The sequence below is a fragment of the Symphodus melops genome (assembly GCF_947650265.1).
Source record: "Symphodus melops genome assembly, chromosome: 11".
Classification (NCBI taxonomy): Eukaryota; Metazoa; Chordata; class Actinopteri; order Labriformes; family Labridae; genus Symphodus; species Symphodus melops.
Window position 1 is genome coordinate 22479875 of NC_136701.1, and position 19460 is coordinate 22499334.

Sequence of the window (19460 nt, forward strand, 5' to 3'; positions counted from 1 at the left end):
CTGTAGATTTATAACACCACTGCTTCATGTCCTGTATAGTAATCCATTTGTGGAACACTGCATCATTTTTCTGACAGCTGAATTAAGGTTCTGTTTGATTGGTCACCTTAGTTTACAGCACAACGACTTGCAACATCGAATACCGTCTGCATGTCAGAATCATTTTCTTATGTAAGAGTTATGTAATGCGCTCCACACAGAAAGGTGAAATCTGAAGGTGCTCCTTTAAAGCTCAGTCTGTAAATGTAATGATAGGCGAATTAAAAGTTTGGTTTTTCAATTTACAAAGACAATTCAATTAATCTCTATGGCTTCAACTTGACATTTCACCGTATCGTTTTTTGGTTCATGTTGAATAAAAAAAGCTGATACAGCTGTTGTGAATTTATAGCTCTGGGAAAGAGAAATGAATTTATTGTTGCAGTTTATTTTCTCTAATCAATCATAGAAAAAATATTCATCTTAATTCACTCACCACACATGTAAAGCTGAAGCAAATATTAAAGTCAAAATGAAACATAACCAACATATTGTCAGAACTGAACTGCAAGAAGTAGAAAAATTAACAAATGAAAATCGAAGCCTGTTTAAAAAGGAGATCCACATTTACATATCAGTGTCCACTTTCCTAGTTGCCTCCTGCCCCGTTCTTCTGTTTGGGTTTCTTCTTCTTCTTCTTGGCCGGCGAGCTCCCAGACTGCGTCTTGCTCTTCTTGGCTGGGCCCGGCTGAGAATCTGTCGCTCCCTCCGCAGATCGTTTCTGTTTAGTTTTCTTGTCATGTTTCCTTTTGGCTTGTCCTTTGTCTGCTCCTTTTTTTTCTGTGGAGGTCGAGATGTCTTCTGCTGCTGCTGCTGCTGCTGGCTCCAAAATAGGCTTGTTGCGCTTTTTACGCTTTTTTGATTCAGGTAGAAAACCTTTCTTCTTCTTGGGAAGTTGCTTCGGGTCAGCCGCTTTGTCAGGCTTTGTCTTTTCAACTTTTGGCTTCCTGTAAAGGTGAATGTAAACATGAGTACATGTAAACATGAGTACATGTCAGCATGTTACTCTAAAACTCTGTAAAACAAAGCCTCCGTGGCAAAGGCTTCACTTTCCCACTCTCTCTCCTCCCAACATTCCCGTCTCTCTTGGCTGTCCTTTCTAATAAAGACAAAAGACCCCAAAATAAACTTAAAAGACAAAGTGGAGTAGTGAACTTTGTCTGTAGAGTGTTGAGTATTAGAGCACACACTATTAGAGGGTTTGGAAACTTCAGAAGGAGTAAACAACTTTCTATTTGGCCTTTTTTAAAATGCTGTTACATCTAAGCCTTTTCATTCCCTTTGTGTTCTCAGGACCTCTGCAGGGGAGGTTAGTTTTTTCTGTCATCCGAAGGATCAGCGAAAAAAAAGAAAAAAGAAAAAAAAAAAAAAAGAAGAGATTTTTCTCGACACTTGTCCAAAAGTTTGAGCATTAACCAAGAAAGAAACAACACGTTAACAACAGACCCAGCTTCTCGTGTGCGTGCAAAAGAAATAAGAAAGGCACCAAAGCGTAGAAATCAGAATAACTCACATGATTCCAAAGTGTTTGACCACAGCCCAGTACGTGTCCTCCAGCTTGCCAGTCTTTTTAAAAGTGATGACGCTGGTCAGAGACTGCAGGACCTTCTGGAGGGGCTCCAGGTCCACAGAAACCTTCTACACAGTGCAGAGAGAGAGAGAGAGAGAGAGAGAGAGAGAGAGAGAGAGAGAGACCTGAGTCTGGACTGAACCCACATCTGGAAACATGACCTCGTCCTCTGACCATCTGCAGCCCACCTACCTGCTGATGCACGTGTTTGACCAGGAACTGACACAGCTCCAGAGTTCTCAACACCTTCTCCTTCACCACCTTGCTCTCCGTTTCACCGACCTGCTGCAGACTCTGAGAGAGGAACACATTCATGTTGACCTTATCATCCTCTGATCACAGGTTTATTTTGGAGGCACTCGCTGATATGCTGTGACCTTTTAGAAACAACTCGACAAAGAGCAAACTTGTTTGTATATTTATCGCGGCCTTTTCCTCCTTCACAAACAGCTTCAATAAAAAAAAACACCCTGATCAAGACACTCAGTTTTCTCTTTATGTAAAATGTTTGCTCTTTTTGGGGTTTTTTTTAAGTTTGAAAAAAGAAATGTCCTTCCTTCCTGAGAGCAGGTAGCTCCTTGTTGTGATGTGACTTACCGCTGTGAGCTGACCTGCGACCTTCTGACACAGCTCTGTCCACGGGTCTCCGCTCAGCAGCTGCTGAACCTCCCTGCTCTGCATCGCTCGCAGCACCAACACACAGGCTTGGCCCTAAAAAACCCCCCAACGACAATCAACAGGAGGTCTGGCATAACGTGCATATAAAAAAGCAGGAAGAGCAGGTGACAAATTCACGTCTATGTTTTTTGTTTCAATGTTGAAGTTTAGTGACGTCTTGATTCAAAGTGGAGATTATTATGGAGTCTTTTCTTGTTATGTTTCGACCTTCAAAGCTCCAAATCTCTCTTTTTTTTCCTTCTCGCTTTCAAGTGAGTTTTAAAAGATCTTTACCTGTTGGTGCACTCTGGCTGCAGATGTGATGTGTTGCACAGCTGCGTCCAACAAGTTCACGCACAAAACCTGAACACAACACAAAAGGTGCTGAAGTCAGAGCCAGCCGAGGTGCGGCTTCATCTGTGATGTGGATGAATATAAACGTGTGTTTTTACTCACAGGAAACCTGCTGAACAGGTCTGTGAACATCTGGGTGGTCAGAGGACTTTTCCTCTTGCTCATGAAGGAGCTCAGAGCGTCTCTGAAGACCGCACACACACGGTCCACGTCCAAGTTTCCAGTGAATTTCAGCTGCACACAAACACACGTCAAGAAAAGATCAAAGGAGAAAAAACATCAAGATTATGAACAAAGCGCAGGTGTGAACAACAAGAAAGAAGTGACGTCTACGATCCAATTAGCTGCTTTAGTTTCAAGGCTCTGCTATGATTCATGTCCGCTCGCTGTCAGACTGTCAGCTCACACAGAAGCAGCCTTTTTTTTTTTAACACCTTCCCATTTCTATAAAGACGTCAACACCTGACCAAAAACTCACTGCTGAATGTCACAAGTGTTTCTAGTTTTGGTTTTAGAAAGAAAGAAATTTGAGACAGATATCAAAATAAAAACGGCAACTAGATACTGAAACTAAAGTCAGCTGTTTGAATAAGCGATCGATGCGTTCGAGTTAGTTTTGTTTTTTCTTTTAATTTTGTGATCCAAACTTCTTGTAAAACATATAAATATTCATACTGATATGACCTGAACACAAAGCTCTAAAATCGTACCAGTAATGTGAGAAAAAGATGATTATTTTAAAATGTTACGCTTCAGGTTTTCCCTTCAGCTTGGTGAACGTTCACTGATCACTGATCACTGATCTAAAGACAGTTAAAATGTGAGTGAAGCGTCAGAGTGCCGAGGAGACGGTGGATGAGTATGTGTCAGGTGTGTTGAACGTACGTCTGCTGCGGCCGCCTTGTCCTCTTTGCTCTCAGCAGGTGGCGCTCCTCTCAGCACTTTGACCACGTACAGAGAAGCACTGCAAGGACAGTTCAACATCACACACACACCGAACACCAGAGGGGAAACATCTGAACCCTTCACACTCAGGAGTGATGTGGAGAGCACTCGCACTATTTTCCTTTTGATCTCGACAACAGACTTTGGGTTCAGTGAGGATGTTTTAAAACCAAAAACATACAGACAGCCCAAAGCTGAAATCCTTCAGTTCATCGTGTGTCGAGGTTTCTGGTAAAACATTAGCCAAAATATTGTCTACCAAAACCCTTAATTGTTTTTCCTTTTGTTTAACCTTAATTTATCCACGTTGGTCCCATTAAGATCAGAGATCTCTTATTGAAGAGAACAACAACAAAAACACAGTTACACACACTCAGTCAGTCACATCGCATAATGAGAAAAACTACCTGCTGAACCAGTTTCACACTCTTTGAAAGTTTAGATTTCAGACTCTTCATTCAGGCTTTGAAGGATAACTGAGTTTGATCGTGTAAAATCAGCCTGCAGGTTGTTCCTATGATGATGTCATAACCTCAATTTGATCTACCTTTATTTTTTCCACACCTGTAGATATATGCTGACAAAGATGTCGACGTGTTGTTAATAAAGCGTCCCGTTCGGTCAGCTGTACCTGAAGTAGTAAAGGCAGACGGCGGACTCCGACAGCTTCTGGGTTTTTGTCATCAGTTTGTCCAGCAGGTCATGGAGCTCCCCCTGTCTGTCACCAGCGGTCCTGCAGTAAACCTTGGACCGACACAGCTGGTTCCTAAAAAGAACAAAATAAAGTCAAACAAACAAACAAACAAACGCATCGACTCACTCAGAAAGACAATCAGTAAATATCTGAATCATCCAACCCCACAGACGCCAGCTGAGCTTTAGAGCACCAGATTCTGTTCACGTGTAGCGACACATTAAATCTTATTACTCCTGAAGATGTCAGGCTTTTAAAACTTAAGAGCATCATTAAGGATTACAGACAGACATAAAGTTAGCAGCATGCAAAGCCTTTAAATGAGCTCAATCAACCTTCAAACCTTAGAAGGGTTAAGACAGGCTTTCCCCTCCTCGGGGTCACGACCTCACCAAGGGGTCACGACCCCACCAAGGGGTTGTGGTTGATCACGCCTATAAAAAGGAGAAAACAAGATGACTTCTGTTACCTGAAGATATCTGCAGCTCTTCGGAGGAAGTCCTGCTCCTGCTGGTGGCTGTCAGAGCTCATTCCTCGGTCGATGATGTTGAGAAGAGGCTCCACTAAACCCAGAACGAGAGGACTGCCAGCCTGCCGGGCCACAAACGCCTCAACCAGGTCCAACACCTGCCACACAGACGAACAATTTCCAACAGGGGTTCCAGTATTTGTGCTAAGCTAAGCTAGCTTTTCTACAGCTTTCTCTGCATGAAGCATACACCGATTTTCAGAGAGGACTGTGATGAAGAAAAAAAGTTTTCCAAAACGTACATTACAACATAACGGAGAAACGATAGAGTACCTTGATTTTGAAATCTCTGACCAGCGTCTTCTCTTTCTGTAGTTGACTTTTTTCATTCTTCTTGGCTTGGCTCTTTTTCTTCTGTTCTGAGAACAGAGTGGCCAAACCCTTATCCAGCTCCATCATGGCGTCATCGTCCAGATCCTCATCACTGCTGGCGTCCTCCTCCGTCGCCTGAATACAAAACACAACAGAGGGGGAAAAGAAACGTTCAATGACAACACTCAACACGCTAAATGTGGAACATCTCTCCGATCTTCCTTCAGTGCGCCAGAACGCCGATTACATCTTCAACTGAGAGGCTGAAAACCCACCAGAGCGTTCTGCTGCTGCAGGACTTTCATCAGCTCCAGCCGGAAATTTTGGTCCACGTCTGCCTGTGCCAGCTCCTCATCCTCCATTGCTTCATCTTCATCATCATCATCGTCTTCATCATCATCATCCTCATCATCAGAGTCCCCATCTGATCCGTCAGACTTCTCCTGGTGGACAACGACAGATTTGAGGATTTAAAAGTGTCGGGTGTTTCTCTCTTAAAAGTCTCGTGACGTAGAACAAACCTCCATCTCCTCATCTTCATCCTCGTCTGTTTTCTTCGTCTGGCTTTTGTTGTCGTCAGTGACAACCACCGCGCTGTCCTCTTCATCCCTCTCTGGGTCCAGCACCTACAGAGACACAAACACATTTAACACACTGACGCCTCAATTGAACCCGTTTATAAATAATCAACATCACACTTTAAAGAGCGACTTCACCACTTACTAAGATTTTTAAAATTAAAAGCTAAAACGTTTGAATGTATAGCTTACATCCATGATGGCGGTGAGGGCTCCAGCAGTGACGTGGGGGCAGATGGAGGAGAAGACCGTCCTGCAGACCTGTCGGATGTGTCGACTCGGCTGGGACAGCAGGGACAACAGGATGTCCACCATCACCTCCACCCACTCGGGCTCCTCCTCCTGCTCAGCGGCTGCACCAAGAAAAACAAACAGTCACATGCTTTAAAGCTTTAGGTTGTTGTTTTTGTTTTCTTAAAGTCAGTAAAAAACAAGCTGTAAAAAAAACGTTTTTATCACCTGAAAGCTGTTACATGATAAATAAAGCCAAAGTGTAAGAAAAAAAGAGAAAGTGCAGTTCTCTGGTGCAGTGTGCGATCGAGGCTGGCTCGCAGACTTTCACGCTGTTTCTACATTCTGAGTCTCGGCCTCACCTTGTTTCTTCTTTTTCTTCTTGGCTTTCTTCTCCTGAGCTTTGTCCACGCAGCTCTGCAGGTCCTTCATGATGTCCAGCAGCTCATCGGGGGCCTTCAGGAGAAACAAACTGTTTTCAGAGGCAACAAGATGATCTCGCTCTCGCCAGCGTTTGGATGACGTCTCAACAGATTTTTTTTTTTTTTTTTACTGATTGGAGGTTTAAGTATTCTTTGACACAACAACAAAACAAATGTGCAGCGATCCCACAACAAACCGAGCTGACACATATCACGGCTCTGTTGGCGGGCATTACCTTGAAGAGGTGCATGCCAACCAACAGGAAGAGCTGCTGGAAGGCGCTGCTCTCTGCAGACGGGCCTTTCTTTGCTTTCTTCTTCAGGCTCGACACAGACTCCAACATGCTGTAAAAACACAAATGTAGAATCAGCTTTGCATGACGTGTTCACACCTCTGTCAGCGGCTCTCATTAAGCAGACGCACACAGTGGAGTGTGAGGTAGTACTGAACATTAACAGCTGTCTTATTTAAACAATGCATCTTCAGACATAACCCTTTGAATAACCCTTTTTCTAACCCTAACCCTTTTTCAGTTGTAAAAAGTGTAAAAAGGAGCTGGAGAAGACAGAAATTATACAACAGTGATTTCACAGCTTTAATAAACGTATTACTCCATATTAGTCCAGCACACTGTATAAAAGATGGAGGAAAGAAAAGCTTTGTCAAAGTGAAGCGAGGAGAGTTCGAGCTCCCCCTACTGACTGCATTATAAACCGGGCCTCTCCATGTTACCAGATGGGACATGAAGCAAACCTTAAAAGTGAAACTACAGGTGGTATAATGTTTTCAGAAGCAGCCCCTGCAGGGTTCTTCACAGACTGAGCAGCAGAAGATGAGGAGCAGGGAGTGTCTGTTGTCCTACCTGTCCCAGGCCTGTCTCTGCTCCGGGCTGAAGGGTTTGCTGCATTGAGCGTGTTTCGGTTGGCTCAGCAGGACTTGTGCGTACTGGACCAGGTGAGAGATCCACATGGTGCCGTCTGCTGTTACACCCAGCACCCTCTTATGGCCGACGGCAGCGCCTTCCGACGCGTCCTCGTTTAAAGGCAGGTGATGCATCGATAGGAGGAGCCTGCAGGACGAGACACGTGAAGAGAAACTGAGCAGCTTGTTGGACAAAATAAGTTTCCACATCGGCCGTGTACGACTTCCTGATCCACCTCACTACCTACTATGGGTTTCCTTTTGTTGTTTTCTAAAAATGTGACAAGTCTAGACTCAAATTAAGATTAATGTCAGGCTACTTTTCTGCACTGTTATGTTTAATTAAGATGAACTCAGCTGGGCAGACAGTGGAGGGTTTTTTTTGTTTGCCGCCAAAAGAAATCTTTAGAAAACTCAACAACTTTATAAACTCTGGGACTTGGTTTGCATCCAAGCATGATGACAACTTCTATAACAGAGCTCGGAGGGGCGAACCAAAAAAAACTGAATTTAGTCAGCAGTCCTTTGTTAAGCCATCTCTTTTTTTTTAATTAAACCCCAGTACAGTTTTGAGGGGAATAAAGTGTCTACATAGGACTAATTAAAAACATATCAGGGAGACTGAAGAAAAGAAAAAAGTTAATGAGGTTTGACGGGATAAGAGAGCGTCACAGGATAATCCAGTAATATTCATGATGACGTGTGCTGCTGGCCTGGTCACCCTCGTCAAAGACATCTTGATCTCGATGGGTTAATTATCTGGTTAAATAAAAAAAACGTGTCTTTAGGCGCTTTACTATTATGACTAACTTGGTCCAGGTTTTGCTCATCTTTAGACCAATCAAATGTCTTGTCTTAACATTTAAACTTTACTACATAAATCCATGACTCAAAATGCTGGACATGTATTTATTAATCACTTCAGATTTCTCTTCCTGCAAAGTCTCTGCTTCAGTGTGACAAAGAAACAACGACTTTCACGTCATGCCACAGTTAAGAGCTGCTGCCTTTACTTTCCACACGTCCAAACTCAGCTCTCATTGGATAATCAAGGATTTCCCTTTTTTCCTTTGTTTCTTTAATGTGTCATGATGTGAAGTTTTTTCAACATGATGGCTCACCCTCGGTGTCATCTGGCTCCAAGCACTTTAATTCATGAAATCTTCTTTTAACTTCATGTTAAGAATAAACTCCCCCGGCTGTAAGCATCTCTTACCCAAAGAAAGAACTGACGAGCACGGCTCTGGTTTTTTCATCCAGCGGGACGGAAAGCTTCCCCTTCGTCTCGGGGATTTCAGCTGAGGATTTCTTCGCATTGAAAAAAGCGTGGAAAAAGACGAACCTGGAAAGACAAAGAGCACCAGTTGACGGCCCGCCTCTTCATCAAACACGTCGACAAAAGCTCGACTTCATTCGAGTGTCTCACCGGGCGATGTCCATGATGACAGCCTCCTGCCTCTTCACTTGGTGGTTGTCTATGATTGAGGCGAGCCGAGCGATGATCCACTTCCTGAGGCGGAATATGGCGCTCTCCTTCCTGAGGAAAAACAAAATAAACCTTAAACAGTCGTCTCAGTTTTATATCTTCACGCTGACACGTTTAAACACTAGAGAATAAAAAAGCTCTTTAACATCTGAAAGGTTTATTCACTCACTGCTCCGCTCCTTCTTTATTGTCTTTCTGCTTGCGGGTGCTGAAGTCCAGCAGCTTGTCCTGCTGAGGTTGGAGAAACATTCCCTTCAGCCAGTCCACGTAGTTCTCCAGAGCAGCGGGCTGAAGGTGCTGCACCACCCTCCACACTGACGGCACCACCGGGTAGCCCTGGTTAGTCAGCGAGGAGAATCCCACCATCACTGTCAGCTGTTTGTCGGGGTCCTGACAGCCCTCCAGGAAGTCGGACACGAACGTGTCCATCTCTGGGGCCAGTTTGAAGCGGTCTGGTTTCTGGGAGGGACAGTCGACGGAGGAGTTCACGTGAGTTAAAACAGTAAAAGCACACAGCTGGAGACACTCATACAAGTGAAGGACTATTCAATTCACCACGACAGTTATCAAGAAGAAATGACTACAAAGCTTTAGCGATGGCTTTCAATTCTGTCTGACATCAACTGTAGGATCGATTTCATCCAGTATTATTTGTTATTTAGAGTTTGTTTCTAGTTGACTCATCCCTAAGTGGGTGCTTGATCCAAAAACACAAAAGGGTAAAGAGAAGCAATCAAGATCATCGCACCAAGCAGCTCCTGTTTGAAGGATTTATTAGTAAGCTGCTCTTGACAACGAGCCAAATCACCCCACGGTGATTCTTCGAAACCATTTCAGACTTCAAATTCAAGACTGTTCTCTTCCAAGTTATTCCATGAATTAATTAGGAAAACATGTTTTGTTTTAATCATCTAAAAGCTTTGTGAAACCCTGCAAAGTCAAATCATTTTTTTCTAATTCTTAAAAAAAATAAATAAAATCAAGGCCAATAAAAGAAACAGTAAAAACACATTTTTAGTTCTTTAAATCGTCGAGACTAAAACCAGGAAACAATGTGATCATTTTACTCATGACACCTTCATGTTGTTCAGAGAAAAAAGGCAAACTCATGAATCTCGCTGTTCTGGTTTAACGAGAGCTCTGGGAAAGGACTCAGGACTTGATCAGGATAACAACAACACTGTGAGACCATCTTGAGTTCACATTAGCTGGAGATTCAATTATAAATAAAGTCTTCTCTCAACTAGGATCCAAACTCACGCCCTGGCCATCTGGACCTCTATTTATGGCACCATCAACATTTGTTGTCGTTTGACACAGAACTTCTAATAACACCACACAAACAGCTCTTTTCTGCTTCACAAACTTCTCATCTAATTTTACTTCTACTTCCTGCTTTGGCTGCTATTTACATTATTTTTAAGTGGTTTTATATTCTAAAGTAGTTCTGTTATCTCATTCCTTCTTTTGACTCTTAATTCATTATTTTAAATTAAAGGAGCAGTATGTACAATATGTACTGAGGGAAATGATAAAGTGCTCTTACTCTCTGATTAGACATTAAGGAAACATGTGACGTTGAAATGCAGCCAGTGTGTCCTCCTCCTAACTTTAGATTCTGGTCCTGAATGTTCTGGATTTGTTTGGACCAGAGAAGGTAGGTGGATGTAAGACACCACCACAGGGTTGTCTTGCTCCTTGTCCCTTGATTTGCCGGGCTAACAGCAAAGCAACAGGTGTTGCAGCGATGGAAGCGGGCAGTGGAACTGCTTCAGATAGAAGTGATTGTACCCGAGCTAAAAAGCCTCTGCATGTTTCTAATAAGCTCCAGCAGCAGAAAGCTGCTCAAACTAGGATCAATGTTGGAGATGATTTAGAAACATGGAGAGAGGTTAGAACGCAGAAAGCTTTACAGACCCATGCAGAGCTGGCTAAACACTGAAGCTACAGTGTCCATCTACGGGAGCATCCACTCTAGAGAGGAGGGGGCGAAGGGAGACCGCTCTTTACAATGACAGTCTGGACTGCAGTACCTATTTTAAACACTAGGTGTCAGAGTTACGCATTGCTCCTTTAATGTCTAAAATTAGCTTAATATCACATCTCGTTTAATGCTCTTGATGTTCCCGATGCTGCTTTGAATCATCGGTGTTGCATCGGGTAAACTCACCTGAGCAGACACCACGTGCTCGCCGTAGTGCATCATCACCTCTCCAGATAAAACCTCCTTCAGCTGGGCGTCAGAGAGGAGAGGCAGAGCGGCGCCCAGCAGACGGTAGCTCAGGTAACTGGACGAAAACAAGAACACTTCAGGTGAATGTTTCCAGTTCACAACCAGAACAAGAACATTTTGAGTGGGAGCACAAATCCCCTTTGTGAATGATAGCGTTTGTGTTCTATTCATATATTACTACATCAATGATGTTTGGATGTGAAACGACAGATCATTCGTGAAAGTGGAACTTCTACAGCTGAAGGATTTTCAGTCTGTCATTAGAAATATTCTGCGTGTTTGGTCCGTGACCTGTTTCCACTCACTGGGACGGTCCAGGCTGATCCTTCAACATGCTGTTGATGATTGCGTTGTTCCAGAAAAGCTGGAAGCTGTCTTCCTTCAGAGAGAGCTTCAGGAGGTCCAGGACCACCGCAGGGAGGACGCACTCCTTCTTCACTGAGCGGGCGGCCATCTTCAACACCTCTGTCAACCTGGCACACATCATCACAAAAACTGCTTCTTTCTATTTCTTCACACGGCAGCTGTACATTAGCAGATGTAGCGAGGGGAAACTGGTGCATATACTTTGTATGATTCTCGTATTTATTCAAAACATGAAGATGAAAATCAGCTAATATGAGCTCCCAGAAACGCAATAAAGCTAAACGGACAGACGGTAGGAGACCATGAAACCCAGAAGGAACCCCACACGTGATCACGGTGATCTTACTTTGGGATGTTTTCTGCGTTGATGATGGTTGAGGAGCCCAGCAGCTTCTTCAGCTTCTTGGGTTTGAGTGTTTGTGGGAAGCGCTGCAGAGCCACCAGCAGTAACTGCAGCTGCTCTGGAGTCCTGAAGGCGGACGCCAGGTCAGTTTGCAGGGCGCTAAGCAGGACCTCCTCAAACACCTCCTCAGGGATCTGAAGAAAAGAAAGCATTAAGTCTATTTGTGTTTTATATACACAAGTGTATTTGAGCTATGTGCCCTTGTATATTATTAAAGGGGGACTCAGCAGCAGTCGTCACCTCATTGAGGATGTCCGTCATGGTCTTACTGGGCAGGTCCTTCACGTGTTGTCTGTGCTGACTGAGGCTCTGGAGGAGCTGCACACAGCCCAACACCACCTGTGGCTCCTGTAGAAACACAAGAGCACAGCAACACTTCACGCTACAGCTCACCCACAAAAACACTCTCACATTCATTTCAGACTTCAGCTGAAGTCTCACACGGTCCAATAAGCACACACCGCTGCCAGAGCAGGTCTGCACAAATCCTGACAGGGAAGCGAGGAGCAAAATGAAAGTACTGAACCCCTTTAACGGAGTTTACTTTGAGCACGTCACTCACAGGTCTTCAGAGGCTGAAGAGACAACTGAATCCTTTTTGTTCCCCACATATCGAGTCAAAACCTGTAGCCAGACTAAGATGTCTAAAATAATCCCCCGCAGGGTTCATACTCACTTTAGAGAGGCGGCCGGACTGTTGAAGGGCGAGCACACCGAACATGTTTCCAAACAAAGTGTTTCTGATAAGTTTCTGAAAAACAAAGAAGAACGATTTATCATCAAAACACAGGAGCTCACGGCCAACGTTTTTTCATGTTCTGCAGCCGGCAGAGACACTTACCTTCTTCACTTTCTGCAGGTTGTGCTTTTCTTTGATTCTGTTGAGAATACTCTGCAAGGTGACGTCTTCAAAGGCACTTAAGACCTGAAAAACAAAAATCATCATCACGTCACCATTTAACGAACACAGCACAGAATTCAACACTCACCTGAATATAATCATTTTTATGAGTTCAAATTGAATTAACCTCATTAAATCGTACTTTACATTTTGTTAACTCGACATGAAAAAAAATCAAAATCATAATAAAGCAACAGGATTCGTTTTAATGGCAGAAGTTTTCATTTTAACACTTCATACCATAAATTCTGAGTCACATGAACTGAGCGAGACAGTTTACACATCAAGAAAATAATCTATCAGCGCTCCCTGGTGGACAAACCATGTAAATACAAGTACAATGTTTATTAAACAGGACATATTATTCCCTTTTTTCAACTTTTTAATCAGTCCCCTGTGCTCTAAAGGAAACATCTGTGCGTTGGTTTGGTGCAAATAAGACATGAATCAAGTAGCAGAGGAGGTTTGTGACCCTGTAGAAACCAGCTCTCTCTGAACGCTCCGTTTAGGTGTGTGTCTCTTTAAATACAGTGAACAAGAACTTCTGGAAAAGAGACTGGGATTCAACTGGTTTTTTAGGTGGTCTCCTCCTCTCACCTGTCCCAGAGCCAGACCGCAATCTCTCGTGTGTGAGCCAGCCCGTCCACCAGCCTCTTGAAGGTGTAGTCCAACTCATCTGCCTGCAGGAGACAACAATAAAGCTGCTTTAACACTTTTATTATTCTCTGTTATAAAAGTCCAGTTAGATGTCACTTCTGAATAAAGTTACAGCAGACACAGACAGGCACACATGTGTGAGAGCTGAGAACAACATGCATAATGATAAAACAAGCCAAACCAGGTCCAGTGTGACTATACTGGTCCACCATACAGAACCTTCACCCAGGTAAACTTCTAAATCATGAACTATAAACCATGCTGGGCCCCACTGTGACAGTAAACGTGTCTCACCTTGTTGTTGGTTTTCAGGTACTTGGTGAGGTCTTCCACAGCCTTCAGACGGACCTCCTGATCCGGTTTGGCTATGTCCCAGAAAAAGTCGAGGAAGACCCGGTTCTGCTGCAGGATCCCGGCCGTCCGGACCGGCTCCGCTGTTTTCGCTGAGACCTCCACCATCTCTACAGACATCTCACAGCGACACAACTCATGTCCATGCTGCTGCTGCTGCAGGAGCGAAACACGTGCGAACACTGCATCCGGGTCATATCTACCGCCTCCCGTCGAATTACCGCCACCTGCTGGTTGGGAGTTTGGATGAACAATTTTCAATTAAATTTTGGCCATTTTCAATTAAATTTGCCAGAATAAATGTATTAAATTATCTATATGGGTAGGTTAAATTCATGAAATAAAATAAAATAAAAATGTTTAAATGGGACAAAAACTAGATGCTATTAAAAACAATCTAAAACTATTACAATCAATTCTGCCGATACTAGATACATTATTGATCCTGAGGGAAATTCAAAAATAATGGAGATAATGTTAATTGTTTATCATTTAAATGTAATTCTGTTGCACTATTAACCTTTCACCAGCCTATTTTTCTAACTCCATAAAGGGACTAAATAAATAATGCTCCAAAAATACAAAAATGCTGTTTTACTGCGCTGACTTTTTCATTAGTTTGCTCATTATTTTCATAAGAAACACATTTTGTTAATTTAGTTTTTGGAAGGAGGGAGTTACAACTGCACGTCAGTGTGCAACACCACGTTGTTATTGTGAAGAAATATCTTTCCAAAGAATATTTTTTGTCTCTTATCCTGGAGTGAGTGCAGTCAACAAAAACAGATAAAATCTTTCAGTGGAGGCGACTTGAAGGAAGAGAATGCAAATATGAAACAACAACAGCAGAGATGCCTGTTAAAAATAACTGGACTACAAAAGATATCTGAATTTACACCATTTTATCGTTGCATAAAAAGATATTCTTTATTAAAACTGCATGCAAATCTCATTATTCCCAGACCAGATCATTTAGTGGCAGAGGGAGAAACGTGGTTTTCAAAAAAGATTTGCAGTCTGAGTCACTTTCACATTCAGAGCATGGTTTCTTTGGGTGGTTCAGTCGACAGGGCCAGCCAGCACAGTTTCCAGGGCGCTCTGAGCCTCTGCGATCTGCTGCTGCAGTCTCTGCTTCATGGCTTCGTTCTGAGCCTTCTTCAACATATCCTGCATGTCTCTGATAGCCGCTCTGTACCCGGGGGCGTTGTGAAACACTCTGATTGCCTTGTCACCGCTGCACACCAAGAAGCGCCCGTTAACGTCAAATCTAAGGTCATTGATCTCCTCGCTGTGGATGCCATTCAGCTCCTCCTCCAGCTGCCCAGTGGTGGCGTTGTACATGGCCACGTTACAGCCGTCACTGATGGCCACCACTCGGCCATCTGGAGACAAAGCCACCCGGCTACCGTCGGATGATGCACAGGAAACCGTCTTCAATAGGTAGGGGTCCTGCTGCTTTTTGTACTCCACATTTGTATTCCACAGCTTCCACGTACCGTCTTTGGAGACGGTCACCATTCTGATCATTAAAAGAAAAGGAAACAATCACATGGCAGAAATATGCTCAACATTTCTAACAAGAGGACACAACGTTTTTTTCAATCTATGTGCACTTACATCTAGTTTCCTGAATCCTTTAACACATTTTTATTGTCATTACTGTGAGGGTAGAAGGTGTCCATTGACATGTGTTATTACATGTTAATTATCAGGTCATAAAGTGCTGGTTTACTTTATTCTGAGCCTGGTTAGCTACTCTTCTGTTTCCAAAGTTCATTCTAGGCTCGGAAAACTAGCAGCTGACTCTAAAGGGTTAAAGAGAGTGTACAGACGACGAGTCATCCAACTCTTTACAGGAAATAAACATGTTGGGATGCATATACTGTTTAAAGTAAAAGCGCGATAGCTTTTGTTTTCGTTTACCTGTGAGAGTCATTGGAGAAGGCAAACGCATGGACTCCTGCCGAGTGGCCCTTCAGGTCGAAAGCTCGAGCCACCTCTTTGAACTCTCCTCCCTTTCCGAAGCAAACCTCCCAAACCTTCACATCCGGAGTGAAGCCACATGACGCCACAAACCTGAGACAGACAGCACGCTGAATTACATCTCCCTCCACATCAGCCCACAGTCAATACGTTTCACCATGTTTGGATTAAAAACAAACAGAGTGATGACGCTGCTCATCCTAATTATGCTACCTGGGTTTATTAATGAAAGAAGGGAGTTCTCAGTCATCAAGCTCGTAATGTGTTAACAACAAACACAGGAGGGTTTAATGTGTAAGAAGTCTGTGAGTTTGTTTCATGTCACTTCATGACCCGACTAAAAGATCAAAGTAGTTTAAAAACGTCCCTGAAAAGCTACAAGTGTTTTATACTTTAAAGAAAATAGATGTTGAACATGACATCTCGCAAAACCACCATCCAATCATTTTTGTACCACGTCTCACAAAAGTGAGAAAATCCTACAATGACTCAGGAAGGACGTGGTTTACTGTTTGTTAGGGGGTGTATACGATTCGCTCTGTAAACCCTTATCAGAGACTCCTTTATGACGTCAAAGAGTTCAGGGGATGGAGGTTGATGCTGACCTGCCACACGGGGAGACTGCAGCATAAGAGTTGGTCATCTGGTTGGTGTTGATGGAGGCCAGTATCTCTCCTTTCAGGTCCCAGATGTGGACGGTCGTGTCGGTGGAGGCGCTCATGATGAACTTGCCTGCAGAGAGGAAATAAAGTGTCAGCACATCTGTGTAATGAACAACTGGAGGCCTTGATGAAGCATGAGGTACTGAAAGCAACCCGTCACCACATCAACCACTTTTAATAATTTTATATGTCCAAACTCAGATCAATGACTTGAAGTTAGGAGCAAAAAGTTCAATGTGGTTTGTGTTTTCCAGCTGCTTGTACCGTCCATCACACGAGAACGTTTTGTTTACATGTACAGCGCTTTTTTTAAGAACTTGAATCATAAATTGGTCTTTTTGTTCATCTATGTAAAGAGGTTATAAATATATCAGGGCAGCCCACCAAGGCAAACTCTTTCAGGGATTACATAAATCTCTTGGGTCAACTTTTGAAGTCGGTAAAAAGGGAATCCTCCCTGATAATAAAAACAAAAATGATTTAATCATTTCTTCACGTCTCTCAGACATTCTGCGTCTTCTGTACCCGTCTCTGCTATGCCGATGTTGAGGATGGGCGCCTTGTGTTTCTGTGGAAAGTCCTCCGGCGCAGCTTTGAACGTCATGGTGCCATCCTCCTTTTTGATCATTTTGAATATTCGAATTGTGTCTCCGTTAGCCAACCAGGTGATAAACGCCCTGCAGACGAAAGGAGAAGATTCAGTGAAGGAGGTGGTGACATCCACAAGTTAAATAACCGACAAAGATTAATGAAGTTTCTGTTTAACAAAGCAGAATTTCTGTGCAGATTTTAAAAACGGTCAATAATTAAAAATAATCTGGCAAAAAAAATATCCTCATTTAATATGAATATTCTCTCAAATAGTTTGTAATGTAACTTTTAAAAAAGGAAAAACAAAAAACTGTCCCAGACACCAAACGTCAACTTAAAACTTTTACACAAGTTAATTGTTATGCACAAACACAAAATAAGAATTTTACAGAAAATAAAATAAAATAATAATTGTTGGAAGTTATTGAACTTCTGGTTTTAATTTCTTCACTGAAGTATCTTTAATCTCGTTAACTTAAATTTACGTTATTTATTGACCTGGAGTCCGGGCTGAAACGAACTAGTGTTGCATGATCCAGATCCACGTTGGCCCTCAGACACTTGTGTTCTCGATCCAGGAAGTCTTTCGTGCTCCAGATCCGGACGGTGCGGTCGTCAGCACACGAGGCCAGGTACTTCCCGTTACTGCTGAAGTCGATGCAGGTGACGTTTCCACTGTGGCTCTGAAAGAACAAAAGTGACAAAACAGACACACATACTGAAGGAACGGCTGGAGGAAGAACAGAACGTGAGAGATATTTTATCTAAATGTATAGGTCCATCCAAATAAAATAATTCACATGTATATTATTGGTGTTGGAGTTCACAGATTTCCCACCCTGTTATGTTTACAAGGGATGAAAAAATAGAAACTCTTGGAGCTGAGATGAATTCAAATTATGTCTTTTACATTTTGTACGGTTAATCTAATTTACCTTTAATGATGAAGCCAACAGCGGATGGCTGAAGGTGTGCTGTGAAGCTTTATCCTTGCGGCTGCGCTGCTTCTCCTGCTTCGGCTTCTTGGATGCCTGCGCCTTTGTAACGCTGCCTTCAGCTGAGGGACGAGATGCATTTTGAAAACTTGTCATCACAGGAAAGCATCACACGATTAAAATGATGTAAAAGCTCACATTAGGATACTAGAGGCCTCTGACACACAGGAGTTATAACACACAGAAGCTTATCTCTGGAGTCGTAGTAAACATGGTGTGATTAAAGCTCAAACATACAGAAGGGACATCTTTGTGGCATATTTTTTTAGTGCAGACAGACAGATAGACAGATAGACAGATAGATACTTTATTGATCCCGAGGGAAATTCATGAGTGGAGACCATGAAGTCCCAAAAATAAAATATCTGTGCGCACAAGTTAAGTGCGCATTTTATATATATATATTTTGGCACTTCAGGGGCTCCGTAGTAATGGTTGAAAAGGTCATTGATTCAGATGGACAAACACAGAGAGGACAAAGGAAGAACATCTTGCATCTGTTTTCGCATGATTAATAGCCGTGGATATACGAGATAGAAAGCAGACATCCCATTGGTCAGTCAATGAAACCTTTACTGATTGGCTATCGACAGGTGACAGTCTCTTAAAGTTGTTTTAGTTTGTGTTATTATTACAGACAGCAGCAGGCTGTGCACTTTATTGAATTATAAATGATCAGAAGTGAAGTTATTTCTGATTTCACCGCCTCATCGTAACGTTACCCTGCACGGTTCTTACCGGTGAACTCCGCCGCCTGCTCCAGCTCCTCTCTTATTTCTTCTTTCCGTCTGCCCACCGCTAACGCCACTAAAACAACCAGGGCCCCCAGCAGCAACGTCAACGCGAACAGAGCTGCTACCTCCATCTTTTAACACCTTTCTGCCACGTACTTTGCACCGCGCCGCGTCGTCCACTTGTCCACCACGACGGTATACGGCTTGGACCACTGCGCATGCGCACAACTCTTGTTCTTCTTGGTCTGTTTCTTCTTCCAATCTGTTGATTAGTGGCAAAGCCGACATATACAACAAATACCGCCACCTAAAGATCACATTTATCACTGTCAAGAAAAACAAATGCATAATATTTGTCTGCTTCAAACTTTTCTGCAATAACTCCGAGCAGGACTTAGAAGAGATTCCTAATTTAAAGGTCAATGTCCTTTAAAACCATGTAAAATAAACAGAACAGTCTGTAACATATTAAGTATTACACTTTTTGTTTGTAAGGATTATATTAGGATTACCCTTTTTTTAATGTGAAAATAAACTATTGCTGGTCAAACTGGAGCTTTGTTAACGTCTCCTTCACGTTTGGTGGAGTAGTCCAGTTAATCAAAATAAAAAGTGATTACTGTAATGTGAAATCTGAGGGGTTTAGTTAATTTATTTGTCAGGGATGTATATGTACAAAAATAACATTACTGTCACAGATGCTTCATACCAGATTATAGCAGCATCTGCAGGTAAACAGAGGTAGTAAAATGACTGATGGGAGAGTTATTTTTGTTTATCTTTACTCTGATGCCTCTAAGAATATCTAAATCCCCCAGAACAGCATGTGGTCCCTTTCTTAAATT

The 19460-nt window shown here is 42.8% G+C and overlaps 2 protein-coding genes across 2 annotated transcripts; both read right to left on the reverse strand.

The window, feature by feature from the left end:
• Nucleotides 1–377: 377 nt before the first annotated feature.
• mybbp1a (MYB binding protein (P160) 1a) lies at nucleotides 378–13868 on the reverse strand. The gene is given in 28 exon segments (XM_079355532.1): nucleotides 378–986; nucleotides 1553–1677; nucleotides 1802–1903; nucleotides 2207–2320; nucleotides 2561–2629; nucleotides 2723–2854; nucleotides 3506–3584; nucleotides 4197–4331; nucleotides 4729–4886; nucleotides 5062–5235; nucleotides 5376–5543; nucleotides 5622–5726; nucleotides 5871–6031; nucleotides 6272–6365; nucleotides 6568–6676; nucleotides 7195–7401; nucleotides 8470–8595; nucleotides 8680–8790; nucleotides 8909–9198; nucleotides 10910–11027; nucleotides 11278–11445; nucleotides 11685–11875; nucleotides 11982–12089; nucleotides 12418–12492; nucleotides 12583–12666; nucleotides 13240–13256; nucleotides 13259–13322; nucleotides 13594–13868. Coding segments are annotated over 28 exon segments (3819 nt in total). The 5' UTR covers nucleotides 13771–13868; the 3' UTR covers nucleotides 378–628.
• A 667-nt stretch (nucleotides 13869–14535) lies between these two features.
• On the reverse strand, nucleotides 14536–18854 carry tbl2 (transducin beta like 2). Its single transcript, XM_079355711.1, has 7 exons — nucleotides 18620–18854; nucleotides 17822–17943; nucleotides 17385–17569; nucleotides 16821–16972; nucleotides 16239–16365; nucleotides 15574–15726; nucleotides 14536–15169 (listed from the first exon to the last, which is right to left on the reverse strand). The coding sequence occupies exons 1-7, from the start codon at nucleotides 18744–18746 to the stop codon at nucleotides 14710–14712; spliced, it is 1326 nt and encodes a 441-aa protein (XP_079211837.1). The 5' UTR covers nucleotides 18747–18854; the 3' UTR covers nucleotides 14536–14709.
• Nucleotides 18855–19460: the final 606 nt, after the last annotated feature.

Bases quoted from the DNA above. Each gene is read 5' to 3' on its own strand.
- tbl2 (XM_079355711.1), bottom strand. From the start codon at position 18,746: ATGGAGGTAGCAGCTCTGTTCGCGTTGACGTTGCTGCTGGGGGCCCTG. The intron at 17,570-17,821 runs GTAAATTAGATT...TTGTTCTTTCAG, and splicing joins TGTTGGCTTCATCATTAAAG to AGCCACAGTGGAAACGTCAC. The intron at 15,170-15,573 runs GTAAACGAAAAC...TTTAATGATCAG, and splicing joins TTCTCCAATGACTCTCACAG to AATGGTGACCGTCTCCAAAG.